Genomic DNA, 27580 nt, shown 5'->3' on the forward strand with positions numbered 1-27580 from the left:
AGACACAGATTGAGGTCTATGCGCAAGCTCCTCGATAACTTCAAACTTAAGTGGCGGAGAGTTGGCAGGAGGGGAGATGTCAGGTGTCAGCTGGTCTTCTGAGGTGCATAGTTGTTGGTACAGAACCTTTGAGTCCTTTCTGGTTGCTTCATCCACTTGATACTTTACGAAGGTGGTGAGTTTGCGAAAAGCCCAAGGACCAAAGGAAACTAGCAACATAAAGCCAATGAAGGGCCCCAAAAAGGCTGGGAGCACTGTTGTTATCCATGGAGTGGTAGAAAACCAATTTTTGTACCAGCTCTCACTCTGCTCTATATCTTTTTGTCTTTTTACTAAATTATCCTCTATGTGTTGAATGCTATCTCTAGCTAAGCCGAATTTATTTTAAAAAGCAACATTTTACTCTAAGGATGACACAAATTCCCCCCTCCCTCAAAAAAAATGTTAATTTTGAACCACGGCGGTTATTCTGCACTCTTTGCTAGGAAATCAACAGTAGTGTAAACTTCTTTAAGTTTGTAAACATTTTTAGCCACAGTTATAAGGCATTAGCAGATTCTAGAGTATGAACCAATGAATAAATATTTGTTCTTACACCAATAACACCTAGGCCTTTTAATAAGGCTAGGGTGATGGCAGTGTTTGATTTTTGTACTGCAGCGGGAAGAGACACAAGATTATATTTAAGAGGTAATAAAGCAATTTTTGATCTAACAGTCAATTTAGGCATTAAAACAACCAAAACACAGTGGTACTAGGACTAAAGAAACAAATGTAAAACAATGGGGGAGATAAACTAGTGAAACAGGCAAAAAAACGTTAAATTGGGGGCAATCATGAACTGAAAGGAAAAATCAACAACAAGAATTTGATTACAATTTTTTCAGATTATTAAAATTTGCGGCAGGGAGGTCTTGGAAGAGTTCTTGCAATGGGGATACTTTTGGAGCTAGGCCCAGTTTCAAGGAACAGTCCGCGTTAGGGAGAGTTAGTAGGGAGGGCCTCACAGCATGAGTCCACAGGGGAGTTGGCTGTCTTTTCTTTCAGGAGACAAGGTGTGGGTTTATCTGGGTGTCCCCTCGCCTGGGTGCAGAGTACTGGTTCGTTGAGTAGGAGGTCGATCTTGATGCCTAATAGAATAAGGACTGAGGGTGAAAAATTTTAATATGGTGGAAAATCTGGATGGGATTGAGGGGTAAAGGGATAGTTGGATTTCTGGAGGGGAGAAAGGGGAAGTTATATGGGAAGGGTATGAATGAAGAGAAAAAAGAAAATACCTTAGAGAGAAAAAGGGAAGAGAAAGAGAAAAAAAGTAATAAGCAGAATAGAGAGAGAAAAAAAAGAAAAGAAAAAAAAGAAAAGAAAAGAAAAATAGTAAGAAGAGAGGAGAGACTAGCAAGGGAATGCTGGTTTAATTAAAAGTATTCGAAGAATCGAGCCTGTGGTTTAAGTCTGTACATCTCAGGTACTGCTTCGATGATCTGAATGATCACGTGCTTCAATTCCTAAATGGAGGTATTACCTAGAGATAAAGTGTATGTTAAAGAGTTTACTCGTGGCCATCTCGTAGTGCATGCAAGGTATGTATCCCGTGTGGTATCCCGAATTGCCACCTTAGTTTGTCCGCCCTTTGTATCCAAGGGCACCTGTGGACAGAAAAGCTGAGAGGTTATTTAAAATATAGTAAGATAAAGGCATTAAAAGGTAGTGTTATGGTATGTTGCCATTGCAGTCCATGATTTCCCTTGGTGTTCTATACTTGTGTTCCTGTATATGAACTCCAAGGGATTATTGTGGGCCTTTGTTGTAGAAGTCTGATTACCTACCTGTTCTCTCTATGCTGCCGTTTCTGTTGTTATTGTTTCTTTATGGAATATTCTGTAATCAAAATTTTGCATTATTCCTTTTTCATGTATTTTGGACACTGCTCCCACGTATATGTTGACTATTACAGTGTTCGGAGTTTCTACCATGTTAAACCCTGTTATTTAATTGTTAAGTAGTTGTGTATAAAATGTGTTCTAGGTGTTTCAGAATAGTGCTACCATTCTGTATTTTTCTTTTGTCTTCTGACTTACTTCATTTAACATAACATGATCTAGGTCCATCCACGTTGCTGCAAAGTCTGTGATTGTATCATTTCTAACTGCCATGTAATATTCCATTGTATATATATACCACATCTTAATGATCCATTCATCTGTTGTTGGACATCGAGGTTGGTTCCAAGATTTGGCTATTATACTGATTGCTGCAATAAATAGTGGGGTGCATACGTATTTTGGAATGAATGTCCTTCCATCTTGGGGGTATATACCTAGGAGAGCAATTGCTGGGTCAAATGGCAGCTCAATTCTGAGTTCTTTGAGCACTCTCCAGACTTTTCTCCATAGATGTTGGACTAGGGGGCATTCCCACCAGCAGTGGATGAGAGTTCCTTTCATACCACATCCTCGCCAACAAAAGTTGTTTCCATTATTTTTGATGTGAGCCAACCTCACTGGTGTGAGGTGGTATCTCATTGTTGTCTTGATTTGGATCTCCCTGATGATGAGTGAAGGTGAGCATGTTTTCATGTGTTTGTTGGCCATCCTTCTGTCTTCCTCAGAGAAGTGTCTATTCATTTCATCTCCCCATTTTTTTATGGCTTTATTTGGTTTTGAGGGGCTCAGCTTTCTGAGCGCTTTGTATGTTCTAGATATCAGTCCTTTATCTGATATATCAAGTGAAAAGATTTTTTCCCATTCTGTTAGCTGTCTTCTTGCGTTAAGTAGGGTTTCTTTTGCCATGCAGAAGCTTTTTAGTTTGATGTAGTCCCATTTGTTTATATTAGATGCTAACGTTCTTGCCATTGGTGCTCCATTCTCAAAGACCCTTTTGATATAAAGGTCTTCGAGTGTTCTGCCTATTTTATTCTCGATAAACTTTATAGATTCAGGTCTAATTTCCAGGGCTTTGATCCATTTTGAGTTGACTTTTGTATAAGGAGTGAGATATGGGTCGATTTTCACTTTCGTACATGTGAGTTTCCAGTTGTACCAACACCATTTGTTGAATAGGCTTTCTTTGTTCCATTTCATATTCTTGCCTCTTTTATCAAATATTAGTTGGCTGTATATCTGAGGGTTTATGTCTGGGAATTCTGTTCTGATCCACTGGTCTGAGGTCCTGTCTCTGTTCCAGTACCATGCTGTTTTAATTACTATGGTATTATAGTATAGTTTCAAGTTAGGTAAGGAGATGCCTCCCAACTTCTCATTTTTCAGTATGTGTTTGGCTATCCTGGGTCTTTTGTGGTTCCAGATGAATTTTGTAATTGATTGTTCTATTTCTTTAAAGAATTGTGCCTGGATTTGGATAGGGATTGCATTAAATCTATATAGCAGTTTGGGTAAGATAGTCATTTTGACTATGTTAATTCTACCTATCCATGAGGATGGGATGTTCTTCCATTTCTTTAGATCGTCTTCAATTTCTTTCTGAAGTGTTTTGAAGTTTCCCTGGTATAGGTCTTTCACTTCTCTTGTAAGGTTGATTCCTAGATATTTGATATTTTTTGATACTATCTTAAATGGGATTGTATTTTTAATCTCTCTCTCCTCAACTTCATGTTTGTATATAAAAACGCTACTGTCTTTTGTGTATTGACTTTGTATCCAGCCACTTAGATGTATTGGTTGATTGTTTCTAGAAGTTTTTCTGTGGACTCTTTAGGGTTTTTGATGTATATCATCATATCGTCAGCAAATAGAGCTAGCTTGTGTTCCTCTTTCCCTACTTGAATTCCTTTGATTCCCTTCTCTTGTCGGATTGCTATTGCTAGGACTTCTAAGGTTATATTGAATAAGAGTGGAGAGAGTGGACAGCCTTGTCTAGTTCCTGACCTTAGTGGGAATGCTTCTAGTTTCTCGCCATTAAGTATAATGTTGGCTGTAGGCTTTTCATAAATAGCTGTAACTATCTTAAGGAAGGTGCCTTCTAACCCTATTTTGCTGAGTGTCTTTAACATGAAAGGATGTTGGATTTTGTCAAACGCCTTCTCGGCATCGATTGATATGATCATGTGGTTTTTGTCTTTCATGTTGTTGATGTGATGTATCATGTTTATTGATTTGCGTATGTTGAACCAACCTTGCATTCCTGGTATGAATCCCACTTGATCGTGATGTATGATCTTTTTGATGAAGTGTTGGATTCGGTTTGCTAAGATTTTGTTGAGTATCTTTGCATCAATGTTCATTAGTGAGATTGGTCTGTAGTTTTCTTTTTTGGTGGTGTCTTTGCCTTCTTGGGAATGAGTGTGATATTAGCCTCATAAAAGGAGTTGGGTAGTAATAGTGGTAATAAGTCTTCTTTAAATGTTTGATAGAATTCACCTGTAAATCCATCTGGACCTGGACATTTGTTCTTAGGAAGTTTTTTAATTACATCTTCAATTTCCTCTGAAGTGATTGGACTGTTTAAACTTTCTAGATCTTCCTTTTCCAGTCTTGGAAGAGGGTGTTTGTCCAAGAATCTATCGATTTCTAGTGGGTTCTCTAGCCTAGTTGAATAAAGTTGTTCATAATATGATCTCATGATATGTTGTATTTCTTGGGGTTCTGTTGTAATCTCTCCCCTTTCATTCGTGATCCTAGTGATTTGGGTGTTTTCCCTCTTTTTTTTGGTGAGTTTTGCCAATGGTTTATCTATCTTGTTTATTTTTTCGAAAAACCAACTCCTGGTCTCATTGATTTTTTGTATTGTTTTCTTAGTTTCTATGTTGTTTATTTCTGCTCTGGTTTTTATTATTTCTTGCCTTCTGGTTGTGGTTGGATTTCTCTGTTGCTGTTGTTCCAATTCTTTGAGGTGATCTTTTAAACTGTTGGTTTTGTTATTTTCCTGTTTCTTGACATAAGCCTGTATTGCTATGAGTTTCCCCCTAATTACTGCTTTTGCTGTGTCCCATAAATTTTGACATGTTGTCTCTTCATTGTCATTCGTCTCAAGGAATCTTTTTATTTCTTCCTTGAGTTGTTCTTTGATCCAGCTGTTGTTAAGCAGCATGTTGTTTAATCTCCAGGTATTAGTTTTCCTCCATTGCTTCTTCTTGACATCAATTATAAGCTCTGTTGCATAGTGATCTGAAAGGGTACTTCTAATGATCCTTACCTTTGTGGTCTTATACAAGTTGGCTTTGTATCCTAAGACATGGTCTATTCTGGAGAAGGTTCCATGTGGGTTTGAGAAAAATGTATATTCTACTTTCTGGGGATGGAGGGCTCTATATAAGTCTATTAACCCTAAATCTTCTAATTTTTCATTTAGAGCTCTTATTTCTTTGCTATTTTTCTGTTTGGAGGATCTGTCCAGTGGTGATAATGGAGTATTGAGGTCCCCTACTATTATCACAATTCCCTTCATGTGTTTCTCCAGGTTTGCCAGTAGTTGCGTCACATATTTTGGTGACTCTACATTAGGTGCATAGATATTGACCAGGGTTAGTGTATCTTGATCTAATGTTCCCCTGATCAATAAGTAGTGACCCTCTTTGTCTCTGATCACTTTCTTGAGGTTGAATACAATTTGGTCTGATATAAGAATGGCTGTCCCTGCTCTTTTTTGTTTTCCATTGGCCTGAATAATTACTTTTCATCCTTTTATTCTAAGCCTGTGCTTATCCTGTAACTGTAGGTGTGTTTCTTGCAGACAGCAGAAGTCCGGTTTATTTTTCCTAACCCAATTCTCTACTATGTGTCTTTTAATTGGAGAGTTTAGTCCGTTAACATTTAGGGAAATTATTGATAGAGAGGACTGTTGTGCAGTTGTATTGTGTGGAGTGGTTGTTGTTACAATCGGGGGTTTGGATTGTGTAATTCGTCTCTGAGTAAGTCGCTTAGGATCGGCTTAGTTTGCACAAATAGTTCAAGTTCGTTCATGTTTGAGAATGTTTTTAGTCTGCCCTCCCATATGAATGATAGTTTTGCTGGGTATTGGACCCTGGGTTGGAAATTTCTTTCATTCAGTCGTTTAAATATGTCATTCCACTGTCTTCTTGCTTGAATTATTTCAAATGGGAGATCTGGTTTGATTCTTATGTCCTTTCCTTTGTACTTGAGGTTTTTTTCTCCCTTATTGCTTTCAGGAGTTCCTCTTTCTCTTTGTTTTTTGCCATTTGGATTATTATATGTCTTGGTGTGGGTTTATTAGGGTCTATTTTATTAGGGACTCTCTTGACTTCTTGGATTTGTCCTGAATTGTCTTTTCAGAGGGTGGGAAAGTTCTCTGTTATTATATCCCTGACCACCTGTTCTTCCCCCTTCCCTATTTCCTCCCCTTCTGGTATACCCACAATTCTTAGATTGTTTCTTTTGTCCTTGTTCATTAGATATTGGATTTTTCCTTCCAGTGCTTTGCCTTTTATTTCTTTGTTGGTTTCTTTATCATTTTTTGATTGCAGTTTTCCTTCGAGTTCTTCGATGTGCCTCTCCAACTCTGTGTTTCTACTCGTAAGGCTTACTACTTTGTCTTTTAAATCCTTCACTTCTTTTTGTATGGAATCTCTCATGTTCTTTGACATTTCTTCTTTAATTTGGCTGATTCGTTTGTCCATGGATTTCTTATACTCGGTTGCTAGGGTTTCTTTCATTTGTTTTAGTAATTCTTGCATTTCCTTCCTCATGACCGCTTTTAGGTCTTCTTCCCCTGGATCTGTGCGTTTTGGAAACTTGATAGGGCTTGTCATGGTGTCTTCAGTTATAAGAGATCTCCTTGATTTACGCATAATTCTTTGTATTTAATGGTGTGTTTTGGAGTGCTGTGGCTTCTAATTTCAGCCTGCTTTGGTCTCCTTCCTGAAGGTGTTTCTAGAGGGGCTGTTGGGTGAGTTTTGTGAACCTAGCCCTTTCTCCTCCCCTTTGCTACCTAGAGTTCAGCCTTCCTGCAGTTGGTCTTGTCCCTTTTCTGCTCCTTATTTCTGTCAGCAGTACAGTTCCACTCCTGGCCACAATATCTACTGGCGCTATTGAGCCTAGTTCTTAATCCACCCTCCTTTCTCTGGGATTCAATGGAGCTCCGCCCCCTCCAAGCCTCCCTTGAATGAGTTCCCTCAGTTCGACCCTGCAGGCTCTGTCCACGCCCTTGAGGAGTCCCTGGTCCACTCCAGGGTCCAGGGGGGTGGACTGCTCTAGGTCACCTGCAAGTCCAGATGGCTGGCCCTATCTCCCTATCTCCCCCGTCTATTTGGGTCACTCAACTTGCCTTTCTAGGCGCCACCCTGGGGGGAGGGGCCGGCCCAAACGCCGAGCAACAGGACAAAAACTCACTCAGGCCTCCCCAGCCGGCCCGCGGGGGTCTCTGGGGGGAGGGGCACGCCCAAACGCCAAACCAAAGGTCAGAAACTCACTCAGGCCTCCCCAGCCGGCCCGCAAGGGTCTCTGGGGGGAGGGGCACACCCAAACGCCAAGCCAAAGGTCAGAAACTCACTCCGGCCTCCCCAGCCGGCCCGCAGGGGTCTCTGGGGGGAGGGGCAGGCCCAAACGCCAAACCAAAGGTCAGAAACTCACTCAGGCCTCCCCAGCCGGCCCGCAGGGGTCTCTGGGGGGAGGGGCACGCCCAAACGCCAAGCCAAAGGTCAGAAACTCCTGTTTTTCTTTTCTTAAAACACATAATCACATCCAACATACTATATGTTATTTCATATTTTATAACATTGGTATGTGGTGCTACATTGCACTGTATTATATTAATTTTGCTATAATATAAGCTCCATGAAGAGAAACCTTGCATTTTGAATATATCTTGAATGGGTAAATGATAGAGGAATTGATGTATCAATAAAGTGGACCAGGAGTTCTTTTAGGAAGGGGCACAAAAGAACACCATAAGAGTGATTACACTCTATTCAAAAATGAAATTTGAACCAGAGACAAAGAGACATAAAATCTTCATTTTCAGCAAGTGTGTGTGCAGCCTTGAAAAGTCATCATGATTCTCTTAGTTTCTTTGCCTCATGATATGAATCAGATAAAGCTTACCCTAGAGTAGAATTTGTAAAGACTTGATAAGTAAAACTCTGTCCTCTTGGGTACATTAGGATAGTTCCCCAAAGTAACATACTTTTGTAATAATTTTCACTTGACCTAGGTTTAATGAGTCCATAAATTCTTATTAGAGGCAGACCTAGGGGAAAATCAATGTGAAATAGCACTAACGATGTTATAATAAGTAAAAGCATACCTTGGATTTTTATGAGCTGGCACATTAGTACTCATATTTTAAGGAACTGATGGTTATTGCAAAGTTATAATAATGTACTAATTTATTGATTCAGAAATCTTTCTATATAGCAATAAACCTTCTGTCTTTGGATGTGAAGTCACTGTCTTTTAGTTTTTGTTTTAATTTTTATTTAAACTATTGTGATAGACTTAGTTCTTCATAGTTGGGTTTTAGACATACGATGTTTCAGCACCAATCCTACCACCAGTATCCACCTGCCTTCACCAATGTTCCCAGAGTCCATCCCATACCACCAACCCCTGCCCAGCCTGCCACCATAACAGGCACCTTTTAAAGTTTGATTCTGAAAATTTGAGTCTCTTGATTTCACTGTTGTTGAATCTGGCTTGGATATTTAGTTATGTTTTTTCTTAGTTTGGGTAGGGGGTTTGGGTCACTCCTGGCATTGCTCAGGGTTTACTCCTAGCTCTGAGCTCAGAAGTTGCTCCTGGCAGGCTCAGGGGACATATGGGATGTCAGGATTCAAACTGAGGTCTGTCTTGCGTTGTCGAGAGCAAGGCAAATGCTTTACCATTGTGCTATCGCTCCGGTCCCTTTCTTTTCTTTCCTATTCTTTTTTTCTTTCCTTTCCTTTTCTTTTCTTTTTTCTTCTCTTCTTTTTCTTCCTTTCTTTTCCTTCTTTTCTTCTTTGTTTCTGACACTTCTTTCCTTTTCTTATCTTTAATTTTTTTTGTTTTTTTTTTTGGGGGGGGGGGCACACCTGGCAGTGCTTAGGGGTTACTCCTAGCTCTGCACTCTGAAATCACTCCTGGCAGGCTCAGGAAACCATATAGAATTCAGACATGAATCCAGGTCCTACCAGTGTTGGCGTGTACAAGGCAAATTTCCTACCACTGTGCTATCACTCCTGCCCCAGTTATGTCCTTTATTTTTTTTTCATTAAATTAAATGTCTTTATTTTAGATACCATGGCTTACATAGTTGCTCATAACACAATTGTTTCTGACATTCAATATTCCAACACCAATCCCACCAGTGTAACATTCCCTCCACTCTTGTCAATAGATTCCGGACCTCTCCAAAGCCTGCCCCTTGGCAGGTACAAATAATTTATCTAATATTTTTTTAAATTATTTAAACACCTTAATTACATACATGATTATGTTTGGGTTTCAGTCATGTTAAGAACACCACCCATCACCAGTGCAACATTCCCATCACCAATGTCCCAAGTCTCCCTCCTCCCCACCTGACCCCCGCCTGTACTCTAGACAGGCTCTCCATTTTCCTCATACATTCTCATTATTAGGACAGTTCAAAATGTAGTTATTTCCCTAACTAAACTCATCACTCTTTGTGGTGAGCTTCCTGAGGTGAGCTGGAACTTCCAGCTCTTTTCTCTTTTGTGTCTGAAAATTATTATTACAAGGGTGTCTTTCATTTTTCTTAAAACCCATAAATGAGTGAGACCATTCTGCGTTTTTCTCTCTCTCTCTGACTTATTTCACTCAGCATAATAGATTCCGTGTACATCCATGTATAGGAAAATTTCATGACTTCATCTCTCCTGACAGCTGCATAATATTCCATTGTGTATATGTACCACAGTTTCTTTAGCCATTCGTCTGTTGAAGGGCATCTTGGTTGTTTCCAGAGTCTTGCTATGGTAAATAGTGCTGCAATGAATATAGGTGTAAGGAAGGGGTTTTTGTATTGTATTTTTGTGTTCCTAGGGTATATTCCTAGGAGTGGTATAGCTGGATCGTATGGGAGCTCAATTTCCAGTTTTTGGAGGAATCTCCATATCACTTTCCATAAAGGTGGAACTAGACGGCATTCCACCAGCAGTGGATAAGAGTTCCTTTCTCTCCACATCCCCGCCAACACTCTTTATTCTCATTCTTTGTGATGTGTGCCATTCTCTGTGGTGTGAGGTGGTATCTCATCGTTGTTTTGATTTGCATCTCCCTGATGATTAGTGATGTGGAACATTTTTTCATGTGTCTATTGGCCATGTGTATTTCTTCTTTGTCAAAGTGTCTGTTCATTTCTTCTCCCCATTTTTTGATGGAATTAGATGTTTTTTTTCTTGTAAAGTTCTGTCAGTGCCTTGTATATTATGGAGATTAGCCCCTTATCTGATGGGTATTGGGTGAATAGTTTCTCCCACTCAGTGGGTGGCTCTTGTATCCTGGGCACTATTTCCTTTGAGGTGCAGAAGCTTCTCAGCTTAATATATTCCCATCTGCTAATCTTTGCTTTCACTTGCTTGGAGAGTGCAGTTTCCTCCTTGAAGATGCCTGTAATGTCCTGGAGTGTTTTGCCTATGTGCTGTTCTATATATCTTATGGTTTTGGGGCTGATATCGAGGTCTTTAATCCATTTGGATTTTACCTTCATACATGATGTTAGCTGGGGGTCTAAGTTCAATTTTTTGCAAGTGGCTATCCAATTGTGCCAACACCACTTGTTGAAGAGGCTTTCCCTGCTCCATTTAGGATTTCCTGCTCCTTTATCAAAAATTAGGTGATTGTATGTCTGGGGAACATTTTCTGAGTATTCAAGCCTATTCCACTGATCTGAGGACCTGTCCTTATTCCAATACCATGCTGTTTTGATAACTATTGCTTTGTAGTACAGTTTAAACTTGGGGAAAGTAATTCCTCCCATATTCTTTTTCCCAATGATTGCTTTAGCTATTCGAGGGTGTTTATTGTTCCAAATGAATTTCAAAAGTGTCTGATCCACTTCTTTGAAGAATGTCATGGGTATCTTTAGAGGGATGGCATTAAATCTGTGTAATGCCTTGGGGAGTATTGCCATTTTGATGGTGTTAATCCTGCCAATCCATGAGCAGGGTATGCATTTCCATTTCCGTGTGTCCTCTCTTATTTCTTGGAGCAGAGTTTTATAGTTTTCCTTGTATAGGTCCTTCACATATTTAGTCAAGTTGATTCCAAGATATTTGAGTTTGTGTGGCACTATTGTGAATGGGGTTGTTTTCTTAATGTCCATTTCATCTTTATTACTATTGGTGTATAGAAAGGCCATTGATTTTTGTGTGTTAATTTTGTAGCCTGCCACCTTGCTATATGAGTCTATTGTTTCTAGAAGCTTTTTGATAGAGTCTTTAGGGTTTTCTAAGTAGAGTATCATGTCATCTGCAAACAGTGACAGCTTGACTTCTTCCTTTCCTATCTGGATTCCCTTGATATCCTTTTCTTGCCTAATCGCTATAGCAAGTACTAACAGTGCTATGTTGAATAGGAGTGGTGAGAGAGGACAGCCTTGTCTTGTGCCAGAATTTAGAGGGAAGTCTTTTAGTTTTTCTCCATTGAGAATAATATTTGCCACTGGCTTGTGGTAGATGGCCTTCACTATATTGAGAAAGGTTCCCTCCATTCCCATCTTGCTGAGAGTTTTGATCAAGAATGGGTGTTGGACCTTATCAAATGCTTTCTCTGCATCTATTGATATGATCATGTGGTTTTTATTTTTCTTGTTATTGATGTTGTGTATTATGTTGATAGATTTACGGATGTTAAACCAGCCTTGCATTCCTGGGATGAAACCTACTTGATCATAGTGGATGATCTTCTTAACGACGCATTTAATTCTATTTGCCAGGATTTTGTTGAGGATCTTTGCATCTGCATTCATCAGCGATATTGGTCTGTAATTTTCTTTTTTTGTAGCATCTCTGTCCGATTTAGGTATCAAGGTGATGTTGGCTTCATAAAAGCTATTTGGAAGTGTTTCTGTTTGTTCAATTTCATGAAAGAGTCTTGCCAAGATTGGCAGTAGTTCCTCTTGGAAAGTTTGATAGAACTCATTAGTGAATCCATCTGGACCTGGGCTTTTGTTTTTCGGCAGACATTTGATTACTGTTTTAATTTCATCAATGGTGATGGGGGTGTTTAGATATGCTACATCCTCTTCCTTCAACCGTGGAAGATTATAAGAGTCCAAGAATTTATCTATTTCTTCCAGGTTCTCATTTTTAGTGGCGTAGAGTTTTTCAAAGTAGTTTCTGATTACCCTTTGAATCTCTGTCATATCAGTAGTGACATCTCCTTTTTCATTCCTGATACGAGTTATCAAGTTTCTCTCTCTCTCTCTTTCTTTGTTAGGTTTGCCAGTGGTCTATCAATCTTGTTTATTTTTTCAAAGAACCAACTTCTGCTTTCGTTGATCTTTCGGATTGTTTTATGAGTTTCCACTTCGTTGATTTCTGCTCTCAGCTTTGTTATTTCCTTCTGTCTTCCTATTCTTGGGTCCTTTTGTTGAGCATTTTTTAGTTCTATTAGCTGTGTCATTAAGCTACTCAGGTAAGCTCCTTCTTCCTTCCTGATGTGTGCTTGCAAAGCTATAAATATTCCTCTCAGTACTGCTTTTGCTGTGTCCCATAAGTTCTGAGAGTTTGTGTCTTTATTGTCATTTGTTTCCAGGAACCTTTTGATTTCCTCCTTGATTTCATCTCGGACCCAGTGGTTATTGAGTATGAGGCTGTTTAACTTCCAGGTGTTAAAGTGTTTCTTCTGGTTCCTTTGGAGTTCACAAATAATTTCAGAGCCTGGTGGTCAGCGAAGGTAGTCTGCAAAATTTCTATCCTCTTGATCTTATGGAGGTATGTTTTATGTGCCAGCATGTAGTCTATCCTGGAAAATGTCCCATGTACATTGGAGAAGAATGTGTATCCAGGTTTCTGGGGATGGAGTGTCCTATATATATCCACTAGGCCTCTTTCTTCCATTTCTCCTCAGGTCTAGTATATTCTTGTTGGGTTTCAGTCTGGTTGACCTATCTAGTGTTGACAAAGCCGTGTTAAGGTCCCCCACAATTATTGTGTTGTTGTTGATATAATTTTTCAGATTTGTCAACAGTTGTATTAAATATTTTGCTGGCCCCTCATTCGGTGCATATATGTTTAGGAGAGTGAATTCTTCCTGCTCTACGTACTCCTTGATTAATATAAAATGTCCATCTTTGTCGCTTACAACCTTCCTGAGTATAAAGTTTGCATTATCTGATATTAGTATGGCCACTCCAGCTTTTTTATGGGTGTTGTTTGCTTGGATAACTTTTCTCCAGCCTTTTATTTTGAGTCTATGTTTGTTCTGACTATTCAGGTGCGTTTCTTGTTGGCAGCAGAAGGTTGGATTGAGTTTTTTGATCCATTTAGCCACTCTGAGTCTCTTGACTAGTGCATTTAGTCCATTGACGTTGAGAGAAAGAATTGTCCTGGGATTTAACGCCATCTTTATTTCAAAATTTGGTGTGTCTTTTGGGTAGTCTTGTCTTAGATTAGGTCTTTCAGTTTTTCTCTTAAGACTGGTTTTGTGTCTGTGAATTTTCTGAGCTGTTTTTTGTCTGTGAAACCATGTATTCTTCCGTCAAACTGGAAAGTGAGTTTTGCTGGGTATAGTATTCTGGGTGAAGCATTCATTTCATTCAGTCTTGTCACAATATCCCACCACTGCTTTCTGACATTGAGTGTTTCTGGTGACAGGTCTGCTCTAGATCTCAGGGAAGCTTGCTTGAATGTGATTTCCCCTTTTGATCTTGCTGTTTTCAGAATTCTTTCTCTATCTGTGGGATTCTTCATTGTGACTAGGATGTGTCTTGGGGTGGTTTTTCTGGGGTCTCTTTTGGTTGGTACTCTTCGGGCATGCAGGATTTGATCACATATATTCTTTAGCTCTGGAAGTTTCTCTTTAATGATGTTCTTGACCGTTGATTCTTCCTGGAAATTTTCTTCCTGGGTCTCTGGGACTCCAATGATTCTTAAGTTGTTTCTGTTGATCTTATCATAGACTTCTATTTTCATCTGTTCCCATTCTTTGACTAATTTTTCCATTGTCTGCTCATTTGCTTTAAGTTTTTTGTCCAATCTCTCCTGCTGTATGGAATTGTTATGTATCTCATCTTCCACAGCACCAAGTCTATTCTCAGCTTCTGATACCCTGTCCCAGAGCTTATCCATTTTGTCATTCACTTCGTTTACTGACTTTTTCAGTCCTGTTAGTTGACATGTTATTTCAGTTTGGAGTTTTGTGATTTCTGTCTTCATATTTTCTTGGTTTTTATTAGTGTTCTGTTCAACTTGATCCATGGTTTCTTGGAGTTCTTTGAGCATCTTCTATATTGCTAGTCTAAAGTTCTTATCTGAGAGATTGATTATTTGGTTGGTCATTATCTGGTCCTCAGAATTTCATCTTCATTCTCTATGTCTGATGCTGGCCTGTGTTGTTTCCCCTTTGTCACACTTGTATTGTGGGTTTTTCTACGTGTTGTGGTGATATTCATTGTCTATATGATGCAGGCAGCACACTCCTCTGGCTCCTCCCTTTCTGGATGGGCTGTCTTGCCTCTAAGGGAGGGGAGTCCTCCGTGGATGAAGCCTCACGCTGGGTCAAATCTTAGGCCCGAGCATGCAACAGAGAAGACAGTCTGGAGAGAAATGTTTGCTTCTGTGATATAGTGCCATTCTTAGTGTGATTTTTCCTTCTTGTTGCAATGGTGTTCTTTCCTTAGAAAGAGTGCACGGCCGCATAGTGAAGCGGAGCGGCCGTACTCCGCTGGAGCCTCTTTTTGCCCCACTCGCAAGAGTTTCACGCAAGAGGACAGTAGACAGACATATACAGGTCACACTCACAGTTTTTCACAGTTGGGCCCCACTGGGCCGGTGTACTTTCGTGGATTTTCCCCACCTGGTGTCACACACAGGGAGCCGGCTTTTGCAAAGGCTTGCCGGTTTTCATGCTCTGTAATCCCTCCCTCAGTTATGTCCTTTCTTAACACTACCCGTGCACCTGATACACCTTGGACCCTGTCCCCCATCCTCCCATATTTGGAATTCACTGTCTCTTTAATAGTTTAAATTAAGAACAACATCACCTATGAAAAACATATTGAAACAAAAAATATTCAAAAGGATAAATGTGCTATGCTCATTGAGGCCAATTTGTTTAAAAACAATTTAAAATATTTTAAGTTTTTTAACACTATGGTTTACAATGCTGTTAATGGATGTAGTTGCATGCATGAATCCTTCCAGAACACACCCTTCATCAGACTGCCTGCTTCCCTCCCACCATTGTTCCATTCCCTAATTTGTTCCTTCACCCTTATTTTTCCCATAGTAAGTTTCTTACTTAAAGCCTGCCCCAAAGTTTGCAAATGGTCTTAAAATCAGTGTGGAGCAACCCTAACATATTGAATTAACTTTAATGAGGGAGTTATAGAATGTGTCATTCAGAAGGTACATAAACAAAAAAATTAATGGTTGTATTGTTTCTTCTCTTACAAAATGCCACAACTTAAACACATATAAACTAATCCACTCTTTCCATATACTTTCATTGCATTTTATAGAAATGATCACCTATGTTAGAAATTATTCTATATTTATCTGTTCTTTAGATGCTACTTGTCTATGAGCTGGCAGTTATATGTTATTGTTAAATCTTTTAAGTATAATGACTCATACTGGAAAGATGCTTTTGGGTAGTTTTTGAATAAGGGAATAAAACTAATGGAATTATAGAAAATAAATATTTGACCTTAAATTAGTTTGCTCTATCCTATGTTCTTTCAAATATGACATTAAAAAAAGAGTGCAGTTAGAATCCTTAGTATCTGACCTGGAAGAGTTGACCTGGTAAATTTTCAACAATTTGCCCTGAATTTCTTTGTATTATTGTTTCTAGATGGTCAAGAAGAGTAGGTCTGTACTTTTTGTTGCTAATTATTGGCAAATTGACTCTAGCAACAAGATAGTTGGAAAAGAGCACAGAGGGGGGGCAAAGATCTGGGTTGTTTGATACCATTTTATTTTATTTTCTGGGCCTCACTTGGCAATATATAGGTCTATCTCCTGTCTTTGTGCTCAGAGATCACTCCAAGAAGTACAGGAATTGAATCTGGGTTATTTGCTTGTAAGGCAAGCAACCTACCTACTGGACTATCTCTTGAGCCCTATTGCTAATTTTCAATGTCAACGTTCATGTCTAACTTAACATTCACTAAAATATTTTTTTAATGCCATATCATTTATTAAAAATGATTATTTGTGAATATCTTATCCAAATCTATTTTACAGCAAGCTCTTCACTCAATGCAATAGCTCTGAAGTACCAATGTATGTAAGTTTAGCTGGGCCAGTAGCCACAGTGGTATCCAAACAAACATATCAAGTTCAACAAACCAGTGATAATAACCCACCTTGTCAGGTGAGTCCAACATGGCAATGAACTACTGTGAATTAAAATGAACCCATACCATTCGATAAGGGTAAAGCAAGATTTGACAAACTTTTCCTTAATTAGGGGGATTATTTTTAAGACATTATTTTAATTATTAATTTGATGTAGATATTTTTAAAATATAAGTTATTTAAAAGAATCTTGTCTCCACTAGTAAAGTGTTATGTCTCTGTTATTGAAAAAAAATCAGAACCAAAAATAAATAGCACAATTCCACTTTCTTTCTTGTGAACATTTGTATATAATTTAAATAACACCACAGGATTTTTATTATATATTAAATATTAATTTAATTTTTGTATGATAGGAAATGTGAAGATCTAATATCTTGGCTACTATAAAATATATAATTATGCATTACTATAGATGACATCCTGTCTATTCCCAGGACTTAATTATCTTATAACTAGAATTTTGTCATTTTGACATCCTCTTGCTCATTTTGTACCTTGTGTCTCTGACAGAAATCTACCAATTTTGTTTTGTTTTTGTTTTCAATCTATGAATTCAAAGGCTTTCTATACCTTAGATAGAGCATCCTGTATTTTATTTTTCTGAACTCATTTCACTTCACATAATACCCTTCATTGTCATTGAAAATAGCAAAATTTCTTTCATTTATGGCTGAAAAAAAACCCAATATATTGCTTGCATGGGAGAGATAAAGAAAATGTGACATTTTCTTTATCTATTCATTTATTAACAAACTTTGTTGTTTCCGTGGCAAAGTTATTGTCATAATGCTGCAATGCCTATTGGAGTGTATGTGTATCATTTGGAGTTAGTGTTTTCATATCTTCCAGATAAATACCAAAAAGTGAAATTACTGTACCATACATAGTTTTAATTTAGAATTTTTTTGAAGAATCACTATTTTCAATAGTAGCTCAATTAAGTCTAATTCTAAATCTCCCTTTCTCCATATCCTTGCTAATAATTAAACCTTGTCATTTTCTAAATTAAAGCACCATGATTTACAAGGTTAGACATGGTTGACTTTTAGGCATGCAATGTTCCAGCATCAATTCCAACACCAGCGCCAACTTTCCTCCACCAATGTTCCCAGTTTCTGTACTTACCTGTCAAACTCAGCCTGCCATCCTGACAAGTACTTCTTAAAATTCAATTGTTAATGTTTGGGTCTCATTATCTCAGTGTTAGTGCCTTTGTGGTTTGGGTATTTAACTCTGTCATTCTTTAGTGCCACTGGTGTGACAAAATTCCCTTGACTTCTACTCCCATTGTTTCTCTTTTCCCTGTCCCCTATCTCCTTTTCTTTCTTTCACCTCCATATATTCTGGCACCAAGGGTGATGTAGGTATCACCCCCTTAAAACTATTTAACTTGGGATCTAGAGTAATAGCACAGTAAATAGGGTGTTTCCCTTGCACATGGTCAATCTGGGTTCAATCCCCAACATCTCTTATGGTCCTCTGAGACTGCAAGGAGTGTAAAGCCCTAAAATTAAATACATTCAAATATAAATAAAAACATTTTATTTCTTCTTAATTATTCTAAATATCAAATATAAGTGATGTCATTGTGTGTTTATCCTTATTTTTATTGTTTACTTCCTTTACACGATATCTTCCAATTTTATCCAGGTTGTTATGAATTGCATGGTTTTGTCATTTCTTACAGCTGTATAGTATTCCATTATGTCTATGATCCTCTCACTTGTTCAACATCTAGGTTGATTCTAAACCTTCACTTTTGTACTGAGTCTTCAATAAATAATAGTTTGCATATGTCATTTTGAATGAATATTCTTCTGTGGGCCAATACACCAAAGTGGGATTTCTGGGTCACATGGTCACTCAGTATTGAGTTTTCTGAGAACACTCCATATTGTTTTCCATAGGGTTTGGAGCAGACAATATTTACACCAGCAGTGGATTCAATTTCATTTTTACGTCATTCCTATAACACTAATTGTTCCTAGTATTTTGATTTGTGCTATTTTCTCTGGTGAAAGATAATGTCTCATTGTTATCTTGATTTGGATTTCCCTAATAAGTGATGAAGAGAATGACATCACGTATTTGTTGGTCTTCCTCAGAAAAGTGTCTGTTCATTTTCTCTCACCAATTTTATGGGGTTTTTAGATTAGTTGTTGTTAATGATGATCTTGTATGTATGTACTCTATTATCCCTTTATTAAATCTTAGATCCCTTTATTAAATCTTGACTTATTAATAATAGTCATTATAACAGCTATGAGGTAATATCCCATCATGGTTTTGATTTGCATTTCTCTATTAGTGATATCGAATGTCTTTTTCAATATATTCTTATTTAAACACCTTGATTATATACATGATTGTGTTGTTTGGATTTCAGTCATGTAAAGAACACCACTCATCACCAGTGCAACATTTCTATCACCAATGTCCCAAATCTCCCTGCTTCCCACCCAACCCCCGCCTGTACTCTAGACAGGCTTTCTATTTCCTTCATATATTCTCATTTTTAGGATAGTTTGAAATGTAGTTATTTCTCTAACAAAACTCATCCCTGTATTTGGTGAGCTTCATGAGGTGAACTGTAACTTCCAGCCCTTCTCTCTTTTGTGTCTGAAAATTATTATTGCAAGAATGTCTTTCATTTTTCTTAAATAGATGAGTGAGACCATTCTGCATTTCTCTCTCTCTCTGACTTATTTCACTCAGCATAATAGATTCCATATACATCCATGTATAGGAAAATTTCATGACTTCATCTCTCCTGACAGTTGCATAATATTCCATTGTGTATATGTACCACTGTTTCTTTAGCCATTCGTCTGTTGAAGGGTATCTTGGTTGTTTCCAGAGTCTTGCTATGGTAAATAGTGCTGAAATGAATATAGGTGTAAGGAAGGAATTTTTGTATTGTATTTTTGTGTTCCTAGGGTATATTTCAAGGAGTGGTATAGCTGGATTGTATGGAAGCTTGATTTCCAGTTTGGAGGAATGTTCATAACGCTTTCCATAAAGGTTGAACTAGACAGCATTCCCACCAGCAGTGGATAAGAGTTCCTTTCTCTCCACATCCCTGCCAACACTGCTTGTTCTCATTCTTTGTGATGTATGTCATTCTCTGTGGTGTGAGGTGGTACCTCATAGTTGTTTTGATTTGCATCTCCCTGATGATTAGTGATGTGGAGCATTTTTTCAGTGTCTTTTGGCCATTTGTATTTCTTCTTTGGCAAAGTGTCTGTCCATTTTTCTCCCCATTTTTTGATGGGATTAGATTTTTTCTTGTAAAGTTCTGTCAGTGCCTTGTATATTTTGGAGATTAGCCCCTTATCTGATGGGTATTGGGTGAATAGTTTCTCCCATTCAGTGGGTGGCTCTTATATCCTGGGCACTATTTCCTTCGAGGAGCAGAAGCTTCTCAGTTTAATATATTCCCATCTGTTAATCTCTGCTTTCACTTGCTTGGAGAGTGCAGTTTCCTACTTGAATATGCCTGTAGTCTCAATGATCTGGAGTGTTTTGCCTACATGTTGTTTTAAATTCTGACACAAGACAAGGCTGTCCTCTTTCACCACTCCTATTCAACATAGCACTGGAAGTACTTGCTGTAGTGATTAGGCAAGAAAAAGATATCAAGGAAATCCAGAGAGGAAAGGAAGAAGTCAACCTCTCCCTGTTTGCAGATGACATGATACTCTACTTAGAAAACCCTAAAGACTCTACCAAAAAGCTTCTAGAAACAATGGACTCATATTGCAAGGTGGCAGGCTACAAAATTAATACAGAAAAATCAATGGCCTTCCTATATACCAATAGTAATAAGGAAGAAATGGACATTAAGAAAACAACCCCATTCACGATAGTGCCACACAAACTCAAATATCTTGGAATCAACTTGACTAAAAATGTGAAGGACTTATACAAAGAAAACTATAAAACTCTGCTCCAAAAAATAAGAGAGGACATGCGAAAATGGAAACACATACCCTGCCAATCATGGATTGGCAGGATTAACATCATTAAAATGGCAATACTCCCCAAAGCATTGTACAGATTTAATGTGATCCCTAAAGATACCCATGACATTCTTCAAAGAAGTGGATCAGGCACTTTTGAAATTTATTTGGAACAATAAACACCCTAGAATAGCTAAAGCAATCATTGGGAAAAAGAATATGGGAGGAATTACTTTCCCCAACTTTAAACTTTACTACAAAACAGCATGGTATTGGAATAAAGACAGGTCCTCAGATCAGTGGAATAGACTTGAATACTCAGAGAATGTTCCCCAGACATAGAATCACCTAAGTTTTGATAAAGGAGCAAGAAATCCTAAATGGAGCACAAAAAGCCTCTTCAACAGTGGTGTTGGCACAACTGGCTAGCCACTTGCAAAATATTAAACTTAGACCCCCAGCTAACATCATGTACGAAGGTAAAATCCAAATGGATTAAAGACCTCAATATCAGACTTGAATGTCTTTTTTATATCCATTGGCTTTTGTATGCCTTTTTTGGAAAAATATTCATATCTTCTATTAATTTTTAATTGGAATATTTGGAGGTATTTTGTGGACTATATAGAATAATTTTTCCCAATAATCTTTCAATCTTTTGTACTAGTTCAAACTTCTGTCTTTATTCTCTATTACTCCCAAGACAATTGGAGTCTGCTAGGTCCATTTTGCCTTCTCCTATCGGATCAGTAACCAGTGCCTCCAAAGCCCCAGAAAAATCAGATTATTGGACAGTTCCATTTTTCTCCAGGCAGGCACTGAATTGTTCTTGTCGGCTACAATCAATGTGTCTGGTGGGGGGTATGAGAGAAAAGGAGCCCCAAGCTTACTCTCCATCATCTTGCTGACATTACCCTTATTTTTAAGTGTTACCTAGTTATTTAACAATTGTTCTTTTAGAAGTTATTTAACATTATTTGTGCGATACCACATAAATCCTATTAGTTTCATTTTGAATTAACTTTAACTTGGAAACATCTGTCTTCTTTGTCATAGTCTACTTCTTCCAAAACTTTTCTATCTCCCAGTAAAAATATGAATGTGTTTTACTTTTTAGATTCCCTGAGGGCACTCTGGGTATTATACATTTGCTCAGTTATTTTTAATAAATGTTTTTCTCATTGTACCTTTTTCTTGAAAATTAATGATTGCATATAGAAAATTACATTTATAAAATAAAGTATAAAAATTTTAAATAGTTATGGAAAGAGAACCTTTTCTGACTGCTTTTAATTTCAAATATTATTTTATTTTTCATCATTTGATTCTAGGTAGACAATTAGGTAGTCCAGTAAAGAAAACATATTTTGATGTTTTTCTAATTTTTAAATGTTCCTTTATGTTTCATGTTTTCATTCCTGAGAATTCAGGTCTTTCAGAATTATATTGAATAATGCAAGACATGCTAGAAAAGTTGTTTTATTTTAAATGGGACTTCATTTAATGGGGGGAATTTACCTCATGTTTCCCCAATAAATATCATGGTGTTAGTTATTAGTTTGAGATTCTAATGTGGAAGATATCATTTTCTTTTGATAATATTAGAAGGTGTTAGGAGGTGTACAAATTATGATTTATTATAAATTTCATTTTGGTGTCAATTAAAATGATCATGCTTTCCCTTTTTAGAAAATTACATTAATAGAATATCTGATAATAGACATTCTTCCTAGCATTGCTGGAATTAAAAACTATACTTGTTTGTAGTGGATTATTCTTTACATATGCTCTCAATTTGATATGCTTATTTTCTCTGTATTTCTCTTTTTTTCTTTTCTATCTCTGTCTGTCTGTCTGTCTGTCTGTCTGTCTTTCTCCGACCTCTCACTGGCCCTGCCACCTCCACCTCACTCTCTGTCAGTTTTGGGCATTTGAATTTGGTGATTACATTAAGTAATAATCATTTTTTATCTTTTTATGTGGTCAAAACACTTTACTTAAAATATGAAAGTCTCATTAACTGTTACCAAAATTAAGAATAAATCCCAAGGAGAGTTGGGTCATAAAAAGAAGACAGGGGTAAGAGACTTATACTGCATATGGTCAACTCTTGTTCAATATCTAACACTATCCAACAGTTGAGCACCACCAATAAAATTCTCAAGTATAGAAAATCCAGGAGGAGCTCCAGAGCACTGCCATGTGTAACTACTACCAAGTTCTATAGGATGAGTATGTGCTTTTAATGCAGCATACTGATTCTAACTCCACTACAGCATATAATTTTCTGAGCACCACTAAGAGCAATGTTCAGAGCAAAAGTCAAAACAATAACAACAACAAAAATGAGAAACAGGGGGAAAATCTTTTAAATAAGTAAAATGGAAACAAAATCTTAGGGCACTAAAGCCTTAATAAGTATACTAAGTTTCGTGTGTCTTCAATGTCATAAGCTTTTCTTTCTTTCTTGAGTTCACTTTGATAATTTGGTTTTCTTGGAAAAATTATCTAAATTATGAAGATTTTTAAGTGAAGAGAGGTATTTTAACTTTATTACTTTATTTTTCAAAACTTCATAGTTCAATTTCATTTACCTCAAATATACAACTTTTCCTCCAAAAGCAGTAACAATTGTGCCAGAAGAATCAGATTGACTATCTGTTAAAAAAAAAGTATGGACCAAGAAGATAGTTCAAGTGGTAGAGCATATAACTAGTATACTTGAGCCCCTGAATTAAATCTTCTGCCCCTCATTACCCCCTGAATACTATCGTTTGTGGTCCTGGTGGCCGTGAATAGTACCAAGATTGGCCTTCTGACCCCCAGAAACACTCAGAATTAAGTTAATATAAAGTTAATATTGTTTATGTTCCCTGTAACATAAATTGCATACAAAGTTTTTCTCAAAATACCAAACTAAAAATCATTCTTTGCCCTTGCTAATATAATTAGTTGTATAGTCTAAGTGTTAAGTGGCTCAGGTTTATCTGAGATTCACAGGGACAAAATGGGTGCTAGTAAATTTTCTGTAGGGTGAAGAAACAGAAATTCTTGGTGTAGTGCACTGTTGGAGACTGTTTGGCATAATTAAAAGCCCTTTTTACTAAAATCAAAATGGAGTCTCTGAAAGCCTGAGCAAAAGTGCCTACGTGACAATTAGCAGGAGCTGCCAGCCTGAGCAGCTAGCAAATGTGGCCTTTGCCCTTGGACCTAAAGAAAAGGGAGTCACTGCATACCTCAGAGCTAGGGGAGTCAACCACAGGCACCAAGATGTTCCTATAAAGATAGAGGCTGGTGGGCCTAGGCAGAGATTAGATCTTATACTTTGTTGCTCTAACACGGTATGGACCTCATGATTGATGAATGCCAGTCTCATGATGTACAACCTTGTTAATTTTGAAAAAACAAGATGTGCCTGTGGAAAGTTACAATTATTCCAAGAATGCCTTGCCCCTTTCTCTTTGTTTGGCCTGACTATAAAAAGCTTGCCCCCTCCCAGAATAAACGGACTCTTGATCGGAGCTTTTCGCCTTGAGTCTCTTTATCTTCCCAGCCCCTCTTTTCTTTCAGGCCGGAATCCTCTTCGTGACTCGGGAATAACCGTTGTGGTCTCCAGCCTGGACGAGGTCTCTGGGGGGCCGCAGTGCACTTCATCTATATTTGAACTATTTGCATCATTCTCTCATGTTATATTTTGTTTTGTTTGGGGACCTGTTGGATAAGAAGACAACCAAGAAATAAACAAGTTAGGCTAGAAAGTTGATAGTCTTAGGAAGAGGAGCAGAAAGAGATCAGAGGGTTCTTAATTTCTAATTTACCTGAAAGCAGGTGCCTGCTGGGAATGCCCAGTGGATTGAGTCCTAAATTTAGTCGTTTATCTGCCACTTCTCTTGGAGGAAGACAATCTTAGAGATTTTACATTAACTTCCTATTCCCATAAAACACCCGTTTTAGATATGTTAAGATTCACTTAGGCTTGATTAGCAATTAATAGGTTTTTGCCTGTTGGCAGATGCCTTTCCTGCCATGTTGATTGTCCCTAACAATAAATACTATACTTGGAAGAGAGTCGAGGTGCTCAGTCCACGAGTTTGGGAGCTCCCTGACTCCATGCTTTTCTCTCGTATGTCTGTCTTGTTTTCTTAATCCTCATGTACCCATTTTCGGCTAGAGTTCACCCAGTGCTGGACTCCAGCAGCGGCCATACCGAGCTATTTTCAGGGCTTACTTTTGGATCTGTACTTAGGAATCACACCTAGAATAATACTCAGGACTTTATGTGGTCCTGGGAATCCAATCCTCATTAGCCAAATACATGCTTCTCAGCAGCAGAGTCAACAACATGTACCTTCTTATTGATGCTTTGCTAGAAATCATGACGTGTAGCCAGAGATGACACAGTGAAAAACACATCTCTTGTATGTGTGAGACATGGGGTTCAATCCCTGCTATTTCATGCATCACACCAGAGTCTATATACTATGGGGAATGACAAAGATTTTTTAAATTAAAATAAAATAATAAAGCTATAAGTTTTTTTCTATTTTGAAGCATTTTTATTATTTTTATTTTTAATAACTTTATTTAAGCACCTTGTTTACAGACATGATTGTAGTTGGCTTTCAGTCATATAACGAACACCCTCCTTCACCAGTGCAACATTCCTATCACCAGTGCCCCTCATCACTCTCGCCCCACCCAGCCTGTATTTGAGACAGGCTTTCTACATCCCTCATTCATTCACATCGTTATGATAGTTGTCAGTGTAGTTATTTCTCTAACTGCACTCACCACTTTTTGTGTTGAGCTTCATATCTTGAGCTGGTATTTCCAGCCCTCATCTCTGTTGTCTCTGGGCATTATTATAATAATCTTTTCTTTTACTCACCACTTTTTGTGTTGAGCTTCATATCTTGAGCTGGTACTTCCAGCCCTCATCTCTGTTGTCTCTGGGAATTATAATAATCTTTTCTTTTTCTTAAAACCCTTAGATGAGTGAGACTATTCCGTGTCTATCTCTCTCCCTCTAACTTATTTCACTCAGCATAATAGATTCCATGTACATCCAAGTATAGGAAAATTTCATGATTTTATCCCTCCTGAAAGCTTCAAAATTTTCCATTGTGTATATGTACCACAATTTCTTTAGCCACTCATTTGTTGAAGGGCATCTTGGTTGTTTCCAGAGTCTGGCTATTGTAAATAATGTTGCAATAAATGTAGGTGTGAGGAAGGAATTTTTGAATTATATTTTTGTGTTCCTAGTGTATCCCTAAAAGTGGTATAGCTGGATCATATGGGAGTTCTATTTCCAATTTTTTGAGGAATTTCCAGATTATTTTTTATAAAGGCTGGACTAGATGGCTTTCCCATCAGCAGTAAATGAGAGTTCCTTTCTCTCCACATCCTTGCCAGCACTGATTTTTCTTGTTCTTTGTGATGTGCGCCAGTCTCTGTGGCATGAGATTGTACCTCATTGTTGTTTTAATTTGCATTTCCCTGATGATTAGTGATATGGACTGTTTTTTATTGTGCATTTGTATTTGTTTGAGTGTTTGTATTTCTTCTTTGAGGAAGTGTCTTTATTATTTCTCCCCATTTTTGATGAAGTTAGGTTTTTTATTTCTTGTTAAATTCTGTCAGTACCTTGTATATCTTAGATATTAGCCCCTTATCTGATGGGTAGTGGGTGAATAGTTTCTCCTATTCTGTGGGTGGATTTTGTATCCTAGGCACTATTTCTTTTGAGGTGCAGAAGCTTCTCAGCATAATATATTCCCCCATCTTTTTATCTCTGCTTCCACTTGTTTGAAGAGTGCTGTTTCCTTCTTGAAGATGCCTTAAGTCTCAATGTCATGGAGTGTTTTACCTACGTGTTGTCCTATATACCTTATAGTTTGTGGTCTTTAATTCATTTGAATTTGACCTTTGTGAATGGTGTTAGCTGGAGGTCTGAGTTCGTAAGTGGTTGACCAGTTGTGCCAACACCACTTGTTGAAGAGGTTTTCCTTGTTCCATGTATTAAAAAGTAATTGATTGTATATCTGGGGCACATTCTCTGAATACTCGAGATTATTCCACTGATCTGAGGGTCTGTCTTTATTCTAATACCATGCTGTTTTAGTGACTATAGCTTTGTAATGCATTTTAAAGTTGGGGAAAGTGTTGCCTCCCATATTCCTTTTCCCAAGATTTGCTCTAGCTATTCGCTGGTATTTATTGCTCCAAATACATTTCAAGAGTAAAATTATAAGGGTTTTATGTTTTTTTAACTTGTTCAAAGGCCCTACTAGGTTTGTGTAAGGGCTTTGAGGGTTTGCTGTTGTTGTGGGAGGGAATCTCCTCAAAGGCCTCCCTTAGAATTATTGTCAAATGTGCCAGAAAATTAAGCAAGGGCTTGAGAATTCTGCCTGATAGTGTTTGAGGTGGTGGGGTGGGGGCATTTCCTAAGATTCTCTAGGGACCATGTGGACTTAGTGATTGAACCAGGCTCAGCCATTTTATTCCTTTTATTTTTTTTTCATCCCTACTTTGAGTATTTGAATGAAGAGACAAACAGGTATCGGTCATGTAGAGGGATGAGAAAAAGTCTGAACAAGCACCCAATGTGATCTGACCTTCACCTGGAAGGAAGAAGAGAAGGGAAAGGAGAAGAGATGACACAGAGGCCCTGGTCTTGAAGATTTGGTGATGATGTTAAAGTCCAGAATTCAGGATCCACCAAAAGACCACCCCCAAAGACCATACCCAAAAGACTACCACAGAGACAGGCAGTAATGTAAATGCACGTTAATTTATTTCAGCATGCTGGGGACCAACATCTCCTAAGAAATGAGGAACCCAATAATGGCTTACACTGCTATTTTAAGGGCTCAGCTTAGGGGATCCCCTTCTCTGAGTATTTATCTTTTTAAAATTATAGGTTCTTAATAAAAGGTTGGGCTAGGATTGGTTGTAGTTCAAATAAAGCATCAGACAAACAATTATGGCAGGTTGTCAGCTCAGTGAGGGTTATTCAGGTCATCTATAGATCCAGGGTTCAGAGTTATCTAGCTATTTGTCCACTGCTTTTTGGCCTTGAATATCTGACCAGGAATATTCCATTCCTTGAATATCTCCATTGGGTCAGTTCCAGGAACTGGCTATTCTTTTAGTCTTTCTACCTTAGATTTTCAGTCTGTCA

At 37.9% G+C, this 27580-nt stretch overlaps 1 protein-coding gene across 1 annotated transcript in view; it reads left to right on the forward strand.

The window, feature by feature from the left end:
* The window catches only part of DYTN (dystrotelin), a 104078-nt gene that overhangs the window by 57073 nt on the left and 19425 nt on the right, over positions 1-27580 (forward strand). The window contains 1 exon segment of the mRNA XM_049772902.1: positions 3166-3182. Coding sequence (XP_049628859.1) covers positions 3166-3182 — 17 coding nt within the window.

The sequence above is a fragment of the Suncus etruscus genome, chromosome 5, assembly GCF_024139225.1.
Source record: "Suncus etruscus isolate mSunEtr1 chromosome 5, mSunEtr1.pri.cur, whole genome shotgun sequence".
Lineage (NCBI taxonomy): Eukaryota > Metazoa > Chordata > Mammalia > Eulipotyphla > Soricidae > Suncus > Suncus etruscus.